The sequence below is a fragment of the Phyllobates terribilis genome, unplaced genomic scaffold (genome assembly GCF_046119375.1).
Source record: "Phyllobates terribilis strain yellow unplaced genomic scaffold, ASM4611937v1 Scaffold_1__5_contigs__length_1240528914, whole genome shotgun sequence".
Taxonomy (NCBI): domain Eukaryota; kingdom Metazoa; phylum Chordata; class Amphibia; order Anura; family Dendrobatidae; genus Phyllobates; species Phyllobates terribilis.
In genome coordinates, this window is record NW_027362761.1 from 391869724 (window position 1) to 391893019 (window position 23296).

A 23296-nucleotide genomic window follows, 5' to 3' on the forward strand; every position below is an offset into this window, starting at 1 on the left:
CTCTCTCAAGTCCTATAAAAATAGGGGGGACCCCACATCATTTTTTTGTGGCCCCCCCCCCCCATTTTTATTAACCAGCAAAGCCAAAGCAGACAGCTGGGGGCTGATATTAATAAGCTGGGAAGGTCCATGGATATTGGTCCCTTCCCAGTATAAGAAGACCAGCTCAAAGCTGTCTTTTTTCCCTTGGCTGGTTATTAAAAATAGGGAGGGACCCCACATGATTTTTTTTTTAGTATTTATTTTACACTGTCCCTATGCTAATCAAAGCAGTGCCACCGGTGATCCGGCGTTTATACAGGCCGGGCCACATGTTACACCGGACAATCACAGCTCCATGTTGATTGGCTGTGCTGCAGCCTTTCAATAAACTTTATTCGGCACTGAAACCTAACAATAAAACGGACTTCCAGGAAAAAGTCAGTGTTCGGAGTTCGGTACCAGACACTAGGTGTCTGGTACGAACCCTTAGCTTTACAGTTTGGATTCGCTCATCCCTATTTGTTGCGTTTTTAAGATTAGTATTTGTTTGTTTCTTAAATGCAGCATGCAGTGGGTATGACGTTCTTTACTGCCATCTTTCCATATAAAAATTTTGAACAATGCTACATAAAAAAGCCACTAAAAAGCATGCAAAAACCAATAGCCGAGTGTTTGAGATAGGAGAAATAAAGTTTAAAGGGAGCCTAAGGGTACCAGTGTGAGATGTGTGTCAATCCATACAGTTGATCTAGTTGTTTATACCTATATTCATACCAGTGTAAGGCTATGTGCCCACGATGCAGAAATGCTCCGGATTTTTCCTGAGCGTTTCTGCATCTCCCTGGCAGAAAAAACGCATGCTCATTTTACAAGCGTTTTTAGCATGCGATTTCGCATGCTTTTGTCAAGCGCTTTTCCAAGCGATTTTAGCATCACTTGGAAAAGTGCTTGAAAGTTGGTCACACAACATAAATCCATGCAACCGGCATGGATTTATATTGTGTGACCAACATAATGTTAAAAAACAAAGAATTAGAACGTAAAAAATAACCTTATACTCACCTTCTGATGACCCCTGCTCTGCTCCCGGCGTCGCTGCTGGCTCCATGGTGGGTACCGGTAATGTATAAGGACCTTCCATGATGTCAACGGTCATGTGACAGGTCATGCGACTGCTGACGGCGGTTGCGTGACCTGTCACATGACCTCTGACGTCTTGGAAGGTCCTTTTACATTACCGGTACCTGCCACGGAGCCAGCAGCGACGCGGGGGGCAGAGCTGGGGCCATCAGAAGGTGAGTATAAGGTTATTTTTTATGTTCTAATTCTTTTTTTTACTTAGAGGTACTATGGTACCCGGGTCTGAAGGAGAGTCTCCTCTTCTCCAGATCCGGGTACCAGCCGCACATTAATCACATAAGATACGCATAACTACATGTAGTCATGCGGATCTTATGTGATCCAATGCAAGTCAATGGCGGCGATTTCGCAGCGAACTCGCACTAGAATTGGTCTTGCTGCAGTTGTACCTCAATTCGAATTCGCATTGGAAATTTCCACATGATGTGCACAGCGCATGCGGATTTGCATTGCAGTAAATGGCAGACCTATTACAAGCGATTTGAATGCGTTTTTGCTGTGAAAATACGCGGCAAAAACGCATTAAAATTGCTTCGTGTGCACATAGCCTAACACTGTACTTGTTGTAAATAGATTTTGCTTCTTTACAATGATGATATTATCTGGCCACAAGATGTCGTTGTTGCCTAAGTATTGTTGAAAGACTGTGTAATGCATATAAAGTGTCAAAGAAGGGGTTACTGTCTGACTCATGAGACACAGGAAGAGGACGTGTGGCCATCTTGTGTTCAGTCTAGTGATGGCCTAAACAGTGAAAGGACCCTATAGGAAGGGATCCAGCAGCATCTACATCTGGGAGCATCCCACAGACAACAGAGAAGCGGCAGATTTGAGCTGAACTTGCTTTTGACCAGAACCTATCCAGATTTGAGGAGATTTCTGTCAGGAGCGTTGTTAAAAGACGATAAAGGCCAGGACCCACAGTGAGTGGTGAAGGACGCCGCTGAGGACTCAAGCCACAAGGATCATTGGTACTGCTCACCGGTTGGAGGGGTCCCACAGTGAGTAACTGTGCACGCATCACATAACATTTTGGCGCCAAAATATCTAAGGCTGAGATATAGACTATAGTTAGATAGTTAGGCAAATTGACTGATGCAAGATATGTTTATTGCTATTTTCGGCATCCAGGACTTCTGGATCTGCTGCCATGTTTTCTGTTTGTTTAATAGCTAAAACTCCAAATCCACTTTCAGGTGCCGCCGCGGCACAAAAAGGACTCTGGACTAAAACTTGAACTTCATTCTGTTTCAGGAGAAAGTTTCTGTGGCGCATTATATGATTGGACAGTTATTTAACTGCGATAGACTTCACTCACTGCTAAACAGCCATCACAGTATTTTTTTGGGTATTTTCTATGCAATTGAGGACGGACTATTCCTCCAAGTTCACTGAAGACATTACGGGAAGAGAGAGGGAGATTTGGTTGGGAAAATATAGGAAAACATGGTTAAGTTTGTAAACTCCGATGCTGTACCGCAAGCTACTCTACGTTGCACTCATACAATTAACGTAATTCCCAGGGTGTAAGCCGGTAATAGCGGACCGGTTTAGAGAGGCACGCCAATAGGCAAATTTGTAGAGAAAAGAGCAAATACAGGTCTCTGGAGTGCCACGCTGTATAGCACAGAGGTTCCAGACATTTGGCAAATGTAAGTGGAAGGTTATGAAGGTTTTCTGGTTAAAATAGTTTTTCTTCGTCTGTAACTTCGCTGTGTCCTGAAGAACACCACTGGTACACGAATTACATGTGCACACAGAGTTTCTTTCAGGTGATCAAAAAAATGAGTTTTTCTAGTGGAAACCACTTCAGGAAATGCTTGCGATGGAGTCTCCGCAAGAACAATGGCAATACCTCCTGCGAAGCAGGAAAACAACCACTGGCATTTAGTTTAAAAAGCTTTACCTGGAAAATGTGGCATTTAAAAGATGACATGTGCACATAGCCTTACTGGTATTTTTGGATGAGATTTTTTGTTTCCTGAAGTGTTTTTTTGTAATGTTTAGGAAGTGTTTTTTTGCTGCCTTGGGGTTGAACAGTGCCTAGTTTTGAGTGTATAGGTAGATTATGAATGAGGTCCTTGTTTCTGTGTGATAGCAGTTCTAGTGTTTTCATTCTTTTAATTAGAGACTCCACTCAAGAACTTGTTCAGATGTCAGATTTTTTTCTACAAGTGCTATCTGCATTTTTCAAAGATATCAGGCAAATCTATGACAGTCTATGGGGGTGTTCACATGCCCGATTTTTTTTTTGTGTGTGTGTGTGGTCCACACAAAAGAGCGGAGACTTGACTGATATTGATCAAAATGTCAGATCAAACTCCCTAATGTAAGTCTATGAATCAGCGAAAAAATCGGAAAGCACTTGGATGCCATCTATGTTCTGTTTGTTTTTCACAGACTGACTGGTATCAGAAGCTTGAAAAACCTCCATCATTTTTTTTTCATCCAAGAAAAACTGATGAAACTGTCCCCAAACACTAAGAGTAAAAACTGATACACTGGCTAAACTTTGACACTCTGATGAAAAGCGCTGATGAAACTTACAGTACGTACCAGAAAAATCACATATTAGCATCCTGAATAGGACCTGTGCACAATATATACCCTATGGGAATAAACATGCAAGAAATTGGAGGAAACCACTATGGCTAAATAGAGCTGTAAGGGTGGCTATAAGTGACAAAAAGAACGCATTTAAAGAACTAAAGCAAGTAGCTAGTGATGAGGCATTAAATAAATACCAAAAATTCAATAAATTCTGTAAAAACCAAATCAAGGCAGCAAAGCTTGAGACAGAGAGACTCATTGCCAGAGAAAGTAAAAATAATCCCAAAATATTCTTTAACTACATAAATAGTAGAAAACTAAAAAATGATAGTGTTGAACTTGGAAATTATAGGCCAGTAAGCTTAACCTCTACTATGGGTAAAATCCTGGAGGGTTTCCTAAGATATTAGAGTATCTGAAGAAAAATAACCTCATGACCCAATATCAACATGGGTTTACGAGGGACCATTCCTGTCAAACTAATCTGATCAGCATTTGTGAAGAGGCAAGTTCTGGACTGGACCAAGGAAATGCAGTGGATGTTGTGTATATGGACTTTTCAAAAGCTTTTGATACGGTTCCACACAAAAAGTTGATACATAAAATGAGAACAATGAGGATAGGGGAAAATATATGTAAGTGGGTTAAGAACTGGCTCAGTGATAGGAAACAAAGGGTGGTTACTAATGGAACACACTCAGACTGGGTCACAGTTAACAGTGGGGTACCACAGGGGTCAGTATTGGACCCCCTTCTTTTTAACATATTTATTAATGACCTTGTAGGGGGCATACAGAGCAGTATTTCAATATTTGCAGATGACACTAAACTCTGCAGGGTAATCAATACAGAGGAGGACAAGTTTATATTACAGAAGGATCTATGTAAACTAGAAGCTTGGGCTGCTAAATGGCAAATGAGCTTTAATGGGGATAAATGTAAGGTAATGCACTTGGGCTGAGGAAATAAAATGTATAATTATATGCTTAATTCTAAAACACTGGGAAAAACTGTCACTGAAAAAGACCTGGGTGTATTGGTGGACGACAAGCTCACGTTTGGTGGCCAGTGTCAGGCAGCTGCTGCAAAGGCAAATAAAATAATGGGATGCATTAAAAGAGGCATAGATGCTCATGAGGAGAATATAATTTTACCTCTATACAAGTCACTAGTGCGACCACACTTAGAATACTGTGTACAGTTCTGGTCTCCGGTGTATAAGAAAAACATAGCTGAACTAGAGAGGGTGCTTAGACGAGCAACCACGGTTATTAGAGGACTGGGGGGTCTGCAATACCAAGACAGGTTATTACACTTGGGGTTATTTAGTTTGGAAAAACAAAGGCTTAGGGGTGATCTTATTACTATGTACAAATATATGAGGGGACAGTACAAAGACCTTTCTACTGATCTTTTTACTCTGAGGCCAGAGACGGGGACAAGGGGGCTTCTTCTACGTCTGGAGGAAAGAAGGTTTAATCAAAATCACAGACGGGGATTCTTTACTGTAAGAGCAGTGAGACTATGGAACTCTTTGCCGCATGATCTTGTAATGAGTGATTCACTACTAAAATTTAAGAAGGGCATGGATGCCTTTCTTGAAAAGTATAATATTACAGGTTATATATACTAGATTCCTTGATAGGGCATTGATCCAGGGAGTCGTATGGAGTCTGGAAGGAATTTTTTTTCCCCAATGTGGAGCTTATTGTTTGCCACATGTTTTTTTTTTGCCTTCCTCTGGATCAACATGTTAGGCTATGGGTTGAACTAGATGGACTTAGTTTTTAAGGTTAAAGGAAGACTATGTTACTGTGAGGTGTGAATGAGTCCTAAGACAGAAATTTGCACTTGTAGCAAATTTGCTGGAAAATACATTATATACTAATAATATGGTAGTGCGGGATGACAGTTATATATGCTTATATTATGTGTATATGCTTGATTATGAGATTATGTGCACATATATCTGTGTGTGTGTGTATGTATGTATGTGCGTGTGTATGTATGCTTACATACACACACACACACACATGGCTGACAATAGAGCGCCAGGGGATTTATCTGATGAGCAATGGTTCTTTTTTTTTTATATGGCATTTACCCACACCCACCACCCCCTTCAACCAATTTTTTTTTCTTGGAAAATCTGTGCTTTTGTTTGAAATATCAAATGCCTACTCATATACTCATTCTTTAATGTAGAAAGTCTTATGATATAGCATGTAGAAGATCAATGACTCGCAGAAGCTCATTCATCCTACTTAACTCACCAATGTAGCGTACGATGTGTACTTTTGAAAATCTCATTATTTCATTTATTGCAACCACGGTAGAGAGCAGAGGCTGTTGCTGTTCAGTCGTTTGTCTTTTAAAGTGCCACAATGCAAATACACCAGCCTCATCTGGTCTAAGAGCTCTAATTTATAATGTGTGCAGCTTTCATTGTGAAATCTTGTGACAGCTCCTAGGTTTTGCAATGCTGTATAGTTAGAAGACTGAAGCTGTCAGTATTGTCAGTATTTTTCTTTTTGGTTTGAGGTCTCCAGTTCCATAAAAAATGCTGCATAAAAACTCACACTATTTTTTTGTTTGATTTCATCCCCAGTTAGGAATTTGCTACTGGGCTTTTTGTACATCCACTGTAATATATTCCAGACATTTTACTTGGAGCATATCAAAGGCTGGCTATGCATTTCACTCTAAATTTATGAAATGGTAGATATAAGACAGCGGCTACGTTGAGCCCATCCCTTCTTCAATAATAAAAAAGGCCAGTAATAGAAACCTGTTTCTGCTAGTGTGATGATGCTATGTAATAATAAGTAGACTGATACACTTTGTTATCTACTACATATTTAAATATTATCATCATATTTATGTGGTTATTGATCTATTCACTCCCAAATCTAAAATTTACAATGATAACTGTGATCAAGCAGAATCTGTGCGTACATGGGAAATGTCGTTGACCAGGTGGGAGCTCCGAGCCGCCTTTTTTTTATCTGCATGTGCTGAAGTGTAATAAAGAATCTAAGAAGTTATAATGAGTGGCGCTATAAGATCTATTGGCAATGACTAAAATGTACTATATTCTGCAATAGTTATCATCCTTAGGATACTTACAGATGACATTAATGAGGCCCATGTTATGGCCAAAACACCTGGACTCCTGGAATGCACATCCACTAAACTGAACTGAGCTCATTGGATAACCTTGTGGAAATCTAAGAGCAGTTAAAGGGGTTATCCACTTAAGTGAAAACAAATCTCTGGAGTAATGCACATCATTACTTTAACCATTATTAATCCAAAAAATGCCACTCTTCGACACAATTTTCAATGGACATGGGGATATTCATTATGCATTATGTTTGGAGGAAAGGTGATTCCTAAATGCATCTAAATAGGAAAGGGCTCTTTACAGTTAGAGCAGTGAGACTGTGGAATGCCGACCACAAGAGGTAGTAATGGCAGATAGTATAGATACTAATAGGATTTAAAAAAAAAAGTCTGGATGCTCTTATCACAACAAATGTTGTTTTGGGTTATAAATAGTCTGGCGATGGAGAATGTATAGCTGGTGGAGAAAGGTTGAACTTGATGAACCTGAATCTTTTTTCAACATATATAATCATATATACCTCATATCTATCTATCTATCTATCTATCTATCTATCTATCTATCTATCTATCTATCTATCTATCTATCTATCTATCTATCTATCTATCTATCTATCTATCTATCCTGTCTCTTGTTACCATGTATTGGCCTCTTCTTTGTCAGCTCATTATACTCCATAAGCAGAGACAAAGCAGGGAAGCCACCACTGAAGGTGGACTTACACTCCAGCCATAGGAGAAAAAGCATGGGGAACTAGTAGGGTGCTTTCACGCTGTGTTTTGTCACACGTTCCTTGGGTCCATCGGGGCTTATGTCTGAACCCCCTGCAAAACGGGATTCTGAGTATAATGGTGCCGACAAAGTGAATGTGTGCTTTGTTGTGCATCATTTTCGGGCGTATAAGCCCACTGGAGGCGGACACTCAGACGTAGTAGACTGCACCTGGGTGTCTATCTTCAGTAGGCGTACACGCCTGAAAATGATGCAACAAAGCAAAGCATATGTTCACTCTGTCAGCACCATTATAGTTTATGACCCCGTTGTCGCATATGTCCAAATCCCCTTTTGTGGGGATGGGAGGGGGGGTTCTGACATAAGCCCATCAGGACCAATGAACGTGTGAAAAACGCAGTGTGAAAGCACCCTTACAGATGAAAATGTGAAGTGTTTGCAAAGACGCACACTATTTTTAATTTATATATATTGCAAATACACTTTCACTTTTCACTCATTAATACATTTTGAACAATACTTCTTGTGAGACTACCCCTTTAATAAAACCACGCAAGGTTTAGGGTTCCAGCCATATAGTAAACCCTAACAGGCAGTTGTACCACCATAGACCTAAATTGGTCTTAATGGGGTTGTTCCCATCATAAGAACCAGCCACATGGGCACGTCATCCGTGCAGCACAGTATTCGAAGGCCAGTAGGGAGCACCAGAGCGCTGGTGTTGGAGTGCAGGGATATTTACCTAATGAGTAATGGTACTTTTTTATTTTATGGCATTTCTCCACTCACCCCCTCCATCCTGTTTTTTTTCCCTTTCTCGTAAAATCCCTGTTTTTATTTGTAATCAAATTCATATTCATTCTTTAATGTAGCAAGTTTACTTTATTAGTATGTAGGAGATCAATGACTTGCAGATACTAAATCTTCATACTTTACTCACCAATGTAGCAAACGGTGTATACTTTGAAAATGCTATTATTTCATTTATTGCAACCAAAGTAAATGCAAATACGCCAGCCTCATCAGGTCTAAGAAATGTAATTTAATTTATAATGTGTGCAGTTTGCATTGTGAAATCGTGTGACAGATCCTATTTTACCTAGTCCCACTGATTTATATGGACCTTTTCAGTAAAAAATATAAGTAATGAGAGCGATATTTAACAACGGTGATAGAATTCTGCTAAAACATTTTTCCTTCCTTTCTTTTCTCCCCTCTATGTTCTCATAACAGATGTTCCATTTAAGACATGTGCACAGAATAAAACATATAGCATTTCAATCGGCAAAAAGACATTATGCGCAGGAGAAGCCAGTGCTCACACTCTTTACAAAGGTATGTACATGTGCGTTTAATCGGTCCATCATATTAACTGGTGATGTGATTAAACCTTTTGAGATATTTTTCTCATTAGAAATCTTTAAACTATCAAATAAGTCAGCAATGTAACAATAATGTAATTTTCTGAAAAAATAACCATTCCGTTGTAAACTTTTCCTACAAAGAAACAGCTAAAATTGCATATGTGTCTTTTCAGGGCTTAAGCTTTATGTGACTGCAGATTGCCAGATCCTGACAGTATGCCTGCTTGATTGGTCGTCATGTGATCGCTAATATCTGATTTGCATACGGGCTCTCACATGCCAACTAGCAACTTTTCCTGCTTCTCTCGGTGTTCTAAGATGAGACGTTAGTCGGCATGTGACCGCAAATATACAAATTGAAGTCAAGTCACAATTGCTCGAGCAGGCAACAGAACGAAATTCTGACAGTGTGCATATTGCGCACTGCCGAGACTTGGCCGTCCTCAGACACATAGAGTGACTGCAGATATTTAGCTGATCACTAGGAACCTATTATAGGGTGAAAGTCTGAAAATACAATATTACCATGACTTTCTGTAGCTAGGACTAATGAGATAATGTCAGCTTTATTACATTAAAAAAATTAAATGAAGGGAGACTTAAAAGTGACTTTTTTTTCCAGATTTTAGGAAACTGCTTTGCTGTATGGTAAACGGCACATCTCTTGAGAATCCGCGGTTACATTGACATTTTTGTCAGCTTTAGTTTGTGATTTGTTTTGAAATCTGAAAGAAATGTCAGAAATAAACTATAAATCTTTATATTTGTCATATTTCTTGGTTCTTGTCAACTTTTAAAAACATTTTATTTTGAAGGCTAGAAGCATTTCTTCTAATAGTAGCATTGGCAGTAATATTATGTATCTGGAGATTTGTCAGAGGCATCCAATGTACGTTCTAGTTACTTAGAACAAGAGAAATGCCCAAAAGATTTTACGAGGAATAGTAGTACTGTGACAAGAAAACTTTCGATGACAGCAGCTTTTCTGTTCTTAACCCCTTGTATCTTTGTTTGGCATCTGACTGGCTGTAGGATAGCCCTGGGCTAATTTACTTTTTTACACTAGACATGGTTACTTACAGGCATTCCTCACATGCATTAAAGCTGTCAAACAGTCGCAAATCATGAGCACGGAGTGACTCAAACATATCACCCGAGCACGCTGAAGATACTCAGAAAACACCTGAGCATGCTCGTAAATCTCGAGTAACGAGCATGCTCGCTCATCACTAGTGGCAATATCTTTAAATTAAATGTGTCATCAGAAAAATGACCTGTTTAAACCAGGTTTTTATGTTAAATATATTTGGGAAAAAATGTGATATTTTTTACTAGTTTTTTTTAAAAACAGAAATCTTGCCATTTTTACACTGGCAATTAGACTTTAGTTATAGACTCAAACATCCTGTGTTTTTTTTTTTTTTTTTTTTTTAAGGAATGCTATGGACATTAGCAGCAATAGACTGACCCTACTTAGTTGTGTTGAAATATGTTATGAGCATTGTTAAAGGGCTTGTCCACTACTCGGACAACCCTTTCTCATTCCATATATTTCCCCATTTTAAAATAATAATAATAATAATAATAATAATAAAATAATAATATTTATGCTCACCTCTGGTTCCAGCATCATTCCATCGGTGTCGGCACTGTCTCACAGTTCAATCAGCATCTGCTTCACTCTCCCCACTTTGGGACAAATCGCTTATATCTAGAGGAAGTGAACGCTACTATCTCTCTTCCTCTGGCATATGTGATACGTCCGATGGCAGGGAGAGTGAAGTGGCCGCTGATTGGCTGCAGTCTTTGCGTGACCTCACACTGTTACGCGATCACTGGGAAACACAATGCCGACACTACCGGAACGGTGCCGGCACCAGAGGTACCATAAGTGTTGCTATTTTATAAGAGGGAAACATATGGATTGAGAAGCGGTTGTCCGAGTAGTGGACATACTATACACTTGTACTGTTCAGGTCAATATGACCCAACCTATTAAAGTCTGTTCATTTTGTCATTTAGTTACTCTAAGTGTATTATTTGAATAACAGTTGCATTATTTAACTGTATGTGAACATGGTTGGTCAAGAACAAAAGAAAATTAAAACTTCAGTTTGCTTTATTTTCTTTAGAAAAAGGATGAACATGTTCATATATATTCAGCCATTCTTACATTCTGTACAGAAATAACTCATGTACTTTACATAAACATTTACTACAACTAGAACATGTAATATTTGTCTTGTTATCACACGAAGATGGACAAATGTTGCATCTTTTCCTTTTTAGGCTTTTCCAGTCCTGGGGGAGGCTGTGGGTTTGCGTATTTGAGCATGCTGCTGGATACAGTTTACTATGGCTGCTGCTCCTTCACTTCGGGGTTTTACTTTTCTTCCTAAAATAGATGGCATAACAAGTGACTTTCCTGATTCTGTTTATGCAGTTTATTGGTTTTCCAATCGGGGTTTATTTCACGTCAAAAAACAAATCCATTGTAGGCAAATACATCAAGAATGTTATAAAATAAAACCATTGGCCACCGATTTGCTTTGCGTTTGCTTGTGAATGTAGCTATTAGTTGATCTAGTGTATCAATTTACCCTTTGGTGGAATTATAATCTAATATCATCTGCGGCTTTTTGTCATCTCGAATACTTACTGCATTGCCGTGGTGCATCATGCTCATCAGAATGACCTGTTTGTTTGTTTTTTGGGTATGTAAGAAACCATTGTCATATCTCCAGTAAAGTTCAACATCTCTTTTTACCAAGGATACTTTGCAGCAGTTCAGGCTTGCTTTTTCTTACAGTGCCCAGCATTCTAAGTTTTCGTTTTAGCAACAGCTGCCCAAGTTGATGCGATGTAAAAAAGTTGTCACATGTCACATTTTGTCCACTTAGTCCATACGTCAAATCTGAAATGACTAGCATACCCTGATTCTTTTCAGGTTTTTCTCAAGGCTTTTTTCCTGTAAATACCTGAGCGTTTAGAGCCTATGAACTGCTACTTTCCCAATGTGTCCATATCTTGATGCCGTACTTTGCTGGCTTACTTGGTATATATTGTTGAACGGGTGTGGCGCCCTGCTACGCCTAGGTGCCACAGAACCCAGTAGGGTGCATGGATGGACTTCTCCACAAGAGACCCTCACACATTCACACACCTCCACCCTACCACCTCAGATCACCAGAGGGAGCCCGTGAGGGATATATATAGGGAGGGTGGAGCCAGGCAGCTCAGTGAGTTCAGTGAGAAGTTAGTGTGCTGGCACTTAGACCAGTGAAGACGCAGCACTCTGGTTGCTGTGCTTAGGCGAGCCAAGGCCTACAGCACGAGTTGAGTTCTGAGGGCCCCGAGTGTGGCCGACTGCAAAGAGGAGAGGAGAGAGGAGTTAAGGGGGCAGAGGAGCGTACCAGGCTCACCTCGAACTATACACCGGACACCGGGTCCGCGCCTACAGGGCCCCTTCATACCCAGTAGGGATCACCGGATACCTGGAGGACTACAAGTCCCAGGTCGACCAACGCTGACTACCGTACCAGGGCTGGGAGTCACGGAGGCCCCAGCGTCCAGGGAGAGTGATCTCCAAGAGAAAGCCCTACCACCAGGTCAGAAGGTGCATGAGAGAGAGACAGTAATTAAGCCAGGCCTAGCTTCAGGCAGGTCAGAAGCTTAGCAAGTGAAAGCAACGGATCAGGAGGCCCTATACCCGCTCACTGGGGAGAGTCCAGAAGTGCACCCTGCCTACCGAGTACCCTGGACCATACCTGCATCTACACCAGTAAAGGTACCGAAGCGAACCCCCGTGTGAGTGTCTGTCATTTTCTCCCTGAACCGTCCTGGCCGTCTCTCACCTGTTCCACCATCCATTTCCCCATGCTGCCCTGAGGCCCGCTCCATCTGTGGGGAGCCTTTCCATCATAAGCTGCCCTAACATCCGCCTCAGAGGACTGTCGCAGTGCTGGTAACCCTTACCAGGCACCACAGGTGGCGTCACGAACTATTCCAAAACACCCCATATAAATAATATTCCCCTTTTTGTTGACCGCCCTGGGCCACGGACCGGGCCAGCCACCGTGATATCCCCCACCAGCTTCCATAGGCCTGGCTGCCGAGTACCCCACGGCTCTGGGGGAGCGTCACGGGCACCTACCTCGGAATGCCACAAGTTGTTCATCCACAGTGACATTTTCACCAGTAGTGTATAATTTTGGAAGAATCTCTATCCATTTATTCCAAACTTCTCTAGTAGCGGCTAGTTATTAGAGAATTATCTGATGTTAGCAGAGGACAGTTTTTCTGCCTGAGCAGAAGGCTGAGAATTACAAATTACATGTTTTGTTTTCAGACTGAATTGCTTGCATCGGACTAGTTGTCTGGGTATTGTGCCTTATCAGATTCAACTTCAAAATCAGAATTCTCATAATCACTTTCCCTGCCACTTATGTTGTCCTCATCTTCGGACACTTTCTCCAGCTAGAGACAGTTAGGTCCATATATATTTGGACAGAGACAACATTTTTCTACTTTTGGTTCTAGACATTACCACAATGAATTTTAAACAAAACAAATCAGATGCAGTTGAAGTTCAGACTTTCAGCTTTCATTTGAGGGTATCCACATTAAAATTGGATGAAGGGTTTAGGAGTTTCAGCTCCTTAACATGTGCCACCCTGTTTTTAAAGGGACCAAAAGTAATTGGACAATTGACTCCAAGGCTATTTCATGGACAGGTGTGGACAATCCCTTCGTTATGTCATTCTCAATTAAGCAGATAAAAGGCCTGGAGTTGATTTGAGGTGTGGTGCTTGCATTTGGAAGGTTTTGCTGTGAAGTAAACATGCGGTCAAAGGAGCTCTCCATGCAGGTGAAACAAGCCATCCTTAAGCTGCAAAAACAGAAAAAAAAACATCCGAGAAATTGCTACAATATTAGAAGTGGCAAAATCTACAGTTTGGTACATCCTGAGAAAGAAAGAAAGCACTGGTGAACTCATCAATGCAAAAAGACCTGGGCGCCCACGGAAGACAACAGTGGTGGATGATTGCAGAATAATCTCCATGATGAAGAGAAACCCCTTCACAACAGCCAACCAAGTGAACAACACTCTCCAGGAGGTAGGCATATCAATATCCAAATCTACCATAAAGAGAAGACTGCATGAAAGTAAATACAGAGGGATCACTGCACGGTGCAAGCTACTCATAAGAATCAAGAATAAAAATGTTAGACTGGACTTTACTAAAAAAAAACATCTAAAAAAGCCAGCACAGTTCTGGAAGAACATTCTTTGGACAGATGAAACCAAGATCAACCTCTACCAGAATGATGGAAAGAGAAAAGTATGGCGAAGGCGTGGTACAGCTCATGATCCAAAGCATACCACATCATCTGTAAAACACGGCGGAGGCAGTGTGATTGCTTCGGCATGCTGCCGAAGTGGCTGCCAGTGGCACTGGGTCACTAGTGTTTATTGATGATGTGACACAGGACAGAAGCAGCCGAATGAATTCTGATGTATTCAGAGCCATACTGTGTGCTCAGATCCAGCCAAATGCAGCCAAACTGATTGGTCGTCGTTTCATACTACAGATGGACAATGACCCAAAACATAAAGCCAAAGCAACCCAGGAGTTTATTAAAGCAAAGAAGTGGAATATTCTTGAATGGCCATGTCAGTCACCTGATCTCAACCCAATTGAGCATGCATTTCACTTGTTAAAGACTAAACTTCAGACAGAAAGGCCCACAAACAAACAGCAACTGAAAACCACCGCAGTGAAGGCCTGGCAGAGCATCAAAAAGGAGGAAACACAGCGTCTGGTGATGTCCATGAGTTCAAGACTTCAGACAGTCATTGCCAACAAAGGGTTTTCAACCAAGTACTAGAAATGAACATTTTATTTACAATTATTTAATCTGTCCAATTACTTTTGGACCCTTTTAAAAACAGAGTGAAACATGTTAAGGAGCTGAAACTTCTAAACCCTTCATCCAATTTTAATGTGGGTACCCTCAAATGAGAGCTGAAAGTCTGAACTTCAACTGCATCTGAATTGTTTTGTTTAAAATTCATTGTGGTAATGTCTAGAACCAAAATTAGAAAAATGTTGTCTCTGTCCAAATATATATGGACCTAACTGTATGTTCTTCAGAATCTGAGGCACTGGAAAGCTTTTACAATTCAGCTTAACTCAATGGACGTATTCAAAACATTTTTATCCAATTTTCGAAATGATGGACACTGACGACTTTCACAGGGTAAAATCAGCATTGTGGAATAAAATAGCACTATATGAATAAACAGCAACAACAATAATAATAAAATGGCAGCAAACACTAACCAGTTTAGCAACAATAAGAGCTAATGCACTACAGAGAAACAGACCTGTACTCAAAGCCCATCCATCTGCAGTAACTTGCATAGGTATCGAGCGCACAGACCTGCAGAAATTGGAGAAATCGATAAACAGTGGTAGATGCAATAAATAATCCATAATGATATTATAAATCGTTTATGTGACTGAAAATATAGCAGGAGATCTGTATAAAACACTATTGGGTCATATTGACCCAAACAGTACATATGTAACAATCATTATTTCATACAAAAAAAAATCACCACTCATAATAACACCTTTCCATAAACAAATTCACCTAGCCAAATTACAAATTGCAGCTCCTCACAATAAATAATCTGTAGCTTCACAAACTTTTTTTCAGGTCAAATAGACCCGAACAATACAGCAGGGTTAAGGCAAAGGTCGTTCTACAAGCAGGGGGAAGACATGAGCTGAGGCATCACCTATTGTGAATTAAATTGTGGGTCCTGTGTTATCTCTGATGATAATGAGACTGCTGAAAACTCTTTTTTTAAAGAACATTCATTAAGAAAATATACATAATTTTTTTAACTCTGTTTTACTTAATGCGGTTGTTTGTTTAATGCAGTTATTTGTCCAAACTGGTTCTTTTAGTTCATAGTTCTAAAGAACATGAAGTGTGAGCTAGTATAAGGCCAAGTGGCCAGTGTGAAAATTATATTTCTGATTTTTTTTTTTAAAGATACATAGTGATAAAGAAAATGAAAATATATATCAAAAATTAAAAAATATAATTTTTTATAACATTTATATCTGCTCAAAAATGAAAGAGAAGACTTAAACAGCACAATGTAACTTCAAGTCAATCACACTTCTGTGAAATCAACCTGTCCAGTTATGAAGCAACACTGATTTTGAATCAATTTCTCTTGCTGTTGTGCAAATGGAACAGAAAACCAGTAGAAATGATAGGCAATTAGCAAGACACCCCCTATAAAGTAGTGGTTCTGCAGGTGGTGACCACAGACCATTTCTCTGTTCTCATCCTTTTTGGTTGTTCTTTTGGTCACTTTTGCATTTTGTCATTTCTCTCACCCCTAGAGGTAAAGCGGCATGAGGCGGTGTCTACAGTACAACCCACGGAAGTTGCTCCGGTAGTGCAGCTCATCCAGGATGGCGCATCAATGTGAACTGTGGCAAGAAGGGTAGCAGTGTCTGTCAGCACAGTGTCCAGAGCATGGAGCAGATACCAGGAGACGTGGAAGAGGCCGTAGGAGGGCAGCAATCCGGCAGCATTGCCGCTACCTCCTCCTTTGTGCGAGGAGGAGCAGTGCCAGAGCCCTGCAAAATGACCTCCAGCAGGCCACTAACATCCATGTGTCTGCTCAAACTGTCAGAAACAGACTCCATGAGGGTGGCATGAGGGCCCAAAATCCACAATTGGGTGTTGTGCTTACAGCCCAACACCGTGCAGGGCGATTGGCATTTGCCAGGGAACACCAAGATTGGCATATTCACCATTTGCGCCCTATGCTCTTCATGGATGAAAGCAGGTTTACACTGAGCACTTGTGACAGGCGTGACAGAGTCTGGAGACGCTGTGGAGAACGTTCTGCTGCCTGCAACATCTTCCAGCATGACCGATTCAGCAGTGGGTCCGTAGTGGTGTGGGGAGGCATTTCTTTGGAGGGCCGCACAGCCCTCTATGTACTAGCCAGAGGTACCCTGACTGCCATTGGGTACCGGGATGAGATCCTCAGACCTATTGTGAGACCATAGGAAGGTGCAGTGGGCCATGGGTTCCTTCTGATGCATGACAATGCTAGGTCTCATGTGGCTGAAGTGTGTCATCAGTTCCTGCACAATGAAGGCATTGATGCTTTGGACTAACCGACCCATTCTCCAAACCTGAATCCAATCCAGAACATCTGGGACATCATGCCATGTTGCACCACAGACTGTCCAGGAGTCTGCTTTAATCGAGGTCTGGGAGGAGATCCCTCAGGAGAACATCCGCTGCCTCATCAGGAGCATGCCCAGGCATTGTAGAGAGGTCATATAGGCATATGAAAGCCACACACATTACTGAGCATCATTTCCTTGTCTTGAGACATTTCCACTGAAGTTGAATCAGCCTGTAATTTGATTTTCCTCTTAGATTTTGAGTATCATTCCAAACCCAAACCTCCATGGGGTATTCATTTTGATTGACATTGAACATTTTTATGTTTTATTGTTCTCAATGCATTCCACTATATAATAAATAAAGATTTGCAACTGGAAAATTTCATTCAGTGATATCTAGGATGTGGTATTTAAGTCGTCCCTTTATCTTTTTCAGCAGTGTGTGTATGTTGTGGCAAGATGACTCGCTCGGCCACTTCCAGAGGTAGACTCAGGAACCCGGGTTTTCTCTGCAGGCTTTATTAAAACGTCATAAAGCCCTGCACTCCAGCAAAATAAACAGCCTTACTGGCAAAACGACAAAACAAAAAGAATAAACGATAGCAGAGTCCATATGAGTATGGGATTTGCGCCACACAGGTTGTAGTCTCAGCCTTGAGCTCTGTCCTGAGCTGAACCTTTCCCAGTCTGGAGACCTTGCCTCTCCAAACCACAACACAGGAAAAAAAAACAGGACTGAACTTTTAAACCTTGCTCATCCACACCCTGACGGGGGGGGGGGGTAGGGTGAATGATGTCCCTCCCGTCTCTGTCATTCACATAAAACTACACACTTTACAAGAGTTAACCCCAAGCATATAACATGCTGGCAGAAAGTTTATTGGTTTCAGTTCACACAGGCTACGTGACACATACCTCCCCTCATATATCATACCAGTGACTCTGTCACATATTCCCTCCCTCTGCCCAAAGCCAGGGTTTTGGGCACTTTGCGATACCAAGCAGGGAATCCTGGAGAAGGCATCCGCATTCCCGTGTAACTTCCCGAGCTATGCTCCACGTGAAAGTTAAAATTCTGAAGACCTAGGAACCATCTAGTTACCCTGGGATTTTTATCCCTCTTTTCCCTTAACCATCTCAAAGGGACATGATCTGACACCAACTTAAACTTCCGGTCTAGTAGGTAATATCTTAGAGTATCTACGGCCCACTTTATGGCTAAACACTCCTTTTCCACTGTTGCATAGTTCTTCTCGCAGGACGAAAGTTTCCGGCTCAGGTAGAGAATGGGATGTTCTTCCCCATTTATCTCTTGAGAGAGTACGGCTCCTAGACCAACATCTGAAGTGTCTGTCTGGACCACAAACAACTCTTTCTTGAAGTCTGGTGCGACCAGGACCGGCTGCTTACCCAATGCTAGCTTCAACTGTTGAAACGCAGTCTCTGTTTCCTCCGTCCACTTCACCATGGTTGATCTGGTGCCTTTTAGGAAAACTGTCAACGGTGCGGCCAACGTGGCAAAATTCGGGATAAACCGGTAATATCCCACCATTCCCAGGAATGCACTTACTTGCTTCTTGGAGAGCGGTTGCAGCCAGGTCTGGATTGCCTCCACTTTATTGACTTGCGGCTTTATTTCGGCTCTCCCGACAACATAGCCCAAGTACTTGGCCTCCTCTTTCCCAACGGCACATTTTCTCGGATTTATAGTAAATGCAGCCTTTTTCAGCGCATCCAGGATGGCCTGCAGTTTAGGTAGATGACTAGCAAAGTCTGGGCTAAAGACTACAATGTTGTCAAGGTAGGCTGCGGCATACTTATGTGGGGCTAGGATCCGATCCATAGCCCTCTGGAAGGTGGCTGGGGCCCCCTGTAGTCCGAACGGCATCCGAGTGTATTGAAAACACCCATCAGGTGTTGAGAAAGTCGTCTTCTCCTTGGCCGTCTGGGACATGGGGATCTGCCAGTAGCCCTTCATCAGGTCAAGAGTAGTGATGTACCTTGCCGGTCCAAGCCTCTCAATGAGTTCGTCGATGCATGGCATTGGGTACGTGTCACACTTGGACACCTCATTCAGCCTATGGTAGTCATTACAAAACCTCCACTCTCCGTTGGGTTTTGGCACGAGGACGATTGGGCTCAACCATGCACTCTTCGACTCTATCACCCCGAGGTCTAGCATCCTCGTCACCTCATCAGAGATCACCTCCTGGGGTGCTTCCGGAATCCGGTACGGCTTCAGATTCACTCTTACATGTGGCTCTGTCAGCACGTCATGCTCTACCATCTGAGTATACCCCTTCAACTCTGAGAACAACTCCCGATTTCGCTGTAGTAGTTCTCGACACTGTTTGCTTCTGGGCCGGCGATAGAGTCTACTGCTATAGTGACCTCTTCCACCTTGCCTTCGGGAGCGGCACCCAGGAAAGGAGTTTCCACCGATTCCCGGTCCCGCCACGGCTTGATCAAGTTCACATGGTATACTTGGTGCGGCTTTCTTCGGCCTGGCTGGTGGACTTTATAATTAACTTCGCTGACTTTCTCCACCACCTCGTATGGACCTTGCCATTTGGCCAGGAACTTGCTCTCGACTGTAGGGATTAGCACCAAAACACGGTCCCTGGGCTGGAACTGCCTCAGCCTCGCCGATCGGTTATAGACCCTTGCCTGGACTTCCTGCGCCTGGAGGAGATGCGCTTTCACAATCGGCATCACTTTCGCTATCTGAGTGACATGTTCAATGATGCTCTGGTGTGGCGTAGCCTCGGCTTCCAAGGTTTCCTTAGCGATATCCAGGAGCCCTTCCGGATGTCGTCTATACAGGAGCTCAAATGGAGAAAAAACGGTAGAGGCTTGTGGAACCTCCCTTACCGAGAAGAGCAGGAAGGGCAGTAGGTAGTCCTAGTCTCGTCCATCCTTCTCTACAACTTTCTTAAGTATTGCTTTCAGGGTCTTGTTAAAGTGCTCTACTAAGCCGTCTGTCTGTGGATGGTAAATGGAGGTTCGCAGTTGGGTAATCTGGAGGACCTTGCACAGCTCCTTCATTACCTTGCTCATGAAGGTCCCTTGGTCCTTTAGGATTTCCTTCGGCAAACCGGTCCTGGCAAATATATGGTCAAGTTCCCTGGCTATGCATTTACTTGACATATTTCTTAGCGGTACCACTTCTGGATACCGGGTCGCATAGTCCATGATCACCAGAATGTATTTGTGGCCTCGGGATGACTTGACTAAGGGCCCTTCTAGGTCCATAGCAATCCTCTCAAAGGAGATTTCTATCACCGGCTGGCAGTGGAACTAATGGACTACGGAAGTTGGAAGAGGGAGCGGTTATTTGGCCGGTGGGGCAGGACCTACAATAGTTCAGAATTTCTCGGGAACACCCTGGCCAATAAAATCTTCTTAGAATCCTCTCCTGAGTTTTCTCAACCCCTAGGTGTCCCCCCAGAACATGTGAATGGGCCATATCCAGTACCCTCCATCTGTATGGCCCTGGCACTAACAGCTGTTCCACTATCTCACCAACCCTTAGTTTAGCCATCTGATATATAGCAACTCCCCCTGAACTGCAAAGTGGGGGAACCTGGTATCGGGCCCCCAGCTCTTGGGCAACCCCATTACATACAGTAACCTGGTCATACGCCCCCTTTAAGGTCAGGTCTCGAACTTGAGCAGTCCCAAAGTTCTCTCCGGACACATCTAACTCAGGGAGGTCGGCCTCCTCGGTCACCGTCTCGCCCTCATCGCCGGCAAGGACGCACAGTGGGAACTCATTTACTTGAGACTTCGTCGGGGGTTCTTCTCCAGGGACTTGGCTTTTGTCCACGCTACTTAGTTCCTTTCCCCCACAAGTCCCAAAACAAAGAAAAATCACGGCCCAGTATGGCGGGATGTATCAAGTCCTTAACCATCCTGACCTCGTGGGACCGGGCACCACAGTGGAGGACTCGTTGGGCTCTCACCGCCATATTCACTCCCAGACGTCTCTGTCTTTAGCTTGGTGTATTCCTTGGCATCCTGCAGTGCCAAGTCGTAATATGCCTTTTGGGGTTTACCCGACAAATATGGCACCAGAACCTCTGCCCACTGTTCTGGTGGAAGTCTCTCCCCATCAGCCACCCTCTCAAAGACTGTCAGAAATGCTTCTACATCATCCACGGGGGTCATCTTCTGCATGGCCCGTCTTACCGCGTTCCTGACGTTGAGAGTCATCAGTCGGCCCTGGGGGTGGGGCGGTTGCTCTGCCCTGGATGGCGTCCGTCAGAAGCTGTATCTGCTGTTGCTACTTCTGCTGGTGCTGCTGCTGTGCCTTTTGCTGTAACTGGATCTGTTGCAGCAACAGTTTGGTCGTCTCGTGGTGCTGCTGGCTCTGCAAGTGCTGCTGATGCATATGTTGCTGGCTCTGCACCAGGTGCTTAATGAGCTCCTCCATGCTGCCGGACCTCTCTGGCTGGCTGGCTGGCGGCCTTCACCCAGGACATCCACCGGTCTCTGTGGCAGGTACACGTGTTCCTGGAATCTTGCCCGCATTCTCCACTAACTGTGGCAAGACGACTCGTTCGGCCGCTTCCGGAAGTAGACTCAGGAACGCGGGTTTTCTCTGCAGGCTTTATTAAATGGCATAAAGCCCTGCACTCCAGCAAAATAAACACGGCCTTACTGGCAAAATGACAAAACAAAAAGAATAAACAATAGCAGAGTCCATATGAGTATGGGATTCGCCCCACATAGGTTGTAATCTCAGCCTTCAGCCCTGTCCTGAGCTGAAGTTTTCCCAGTCTGGAGACCTTGCCTCTCCAAACCACAACACAGAAAAAAAACAGGACTGAACATTTAAACCTTGCTCAGCCACACCCTGACGGGAGGTAGGTTGCATGACGTCCCTCCCGTCTCTATGTCATTCACATAAAACCACACCCTTTACAAGAGTTAACACCCAGCATATAACATACTGGCAGAAAGTTTATTGGTTTCAGTTCACACAGGCTAGCAACCTGCCTGATACATACCTCCCCTCATATATCTTACAAGTGACTCTGTCAGTGTATATACAGTTATATGAAAAAGTTTGGGCACCCCTATTAATCTTAAGCTTAATGTTTTATAAAAATTGGTGTTTTTGCAACAGCTATTTCAGTTTGATATATGTAATAACTGTTGGACACAGTAATGTTTCTGCCTTGAAATGAGGTTTATTGTACTAACAGAAAATGTGCAATCTGCATTCAAACAAAATTTGACAGGTGCATAAGTATGGGCACCTCACCAGAAAAGTGACATTAATATTTAGTAGATCCTCCTTTTGCAAAAATAACAGCCTCTAGTCGCTTCCTGTAGCTTTTAATGATTTCCTGGATCCTGGATGAAGGTATTTTTGACCATTCCTCTTTACAAAACAATTCCAGTTCAGTTAAGTATGATGGTCGCCGAGCATGGACAGCCCTCTTCAAATGATCCCCCAGATGTTCAATGATATTCATGTCTGGGGACTGGGATGGCCATTCCAGAACATTGTAATTGCTCCTCTGCATGAATGCCTGAGTAGATTTGGAGCGGTGTTTTGGATCATTGTCTTGCTGAAAGATCCATCCCCTGCGTAACTTCAACTTTATCACTGATTCTTGAACATTATTGTCAAGAATCTGCTGATACTGAGTGGAATCCATGCGTCCCTCAACTTTAACAAGATTCCCGGTGCCGGCATTGGCCACACAGCCCCAAAGCATGATGGAACCTCCACAAAATTTTACTGTGGGTAGCAAGTGTTTTTCTTGGAATGCTGTGTTTTTTTGCCGCCATGCATAACGCCTTTTTGTATGACCAAACAACTCAATCTTGGTTTCATCAGTCCACAGGACCTTCTTCCAAAAAGAAATTGGCTTCTCCAAATGTGCTTTTGCATACCTCAGCCGACTCTGTTTGTGGCATGCTTGCAGAAACGGCTTCTTTCGCATCACTCTCCCATACAGCTTCTCCTTGTGCAAAGTGCGTTGTATAGTTGACCGATGCACAGTGACACCATCTGCAGCAAGTTGATGCTGCAGCTCTCTGGAGGTGGTCTGAGGATTGTCCTTGACTGATCTTACCATTCTTCTTCTCTGCCTTTCTGATGTTTTTCTTGGCTTGCCACTTCTGGCCTTAACAAGAACTGTCCCTGTGTTCTTCCATTTCCTTAC

The 23296-nt window shown here is 42.8% G+C and overlaps 1 protein-coding gene across 3 annotated transcripts in view; it reads left to right on the forward strand.

Moving 5' to 3' along the window:
* Window positions 1–23296, forward strand: part of CUNH5orf63 (chromosome unknown C5orf63 homolog) — a 182762-nt gene that overhangs the window by 76317 nt on the left and 83149 nt on the right. For all 3 annotated transcript variants that reach the window (XM_073676634.1, XM_073676644.1, XM_073676639.1), the window contains exon 2: window positions 8762–8863. In XM_073676634.1, the coding sequence (XP_073532735.1) occupies window positions 8762–8863 (102 nt within the window). The remainder of the gene's footprint in view (window positions 1–8761; window positions 8864–23296) is intronic.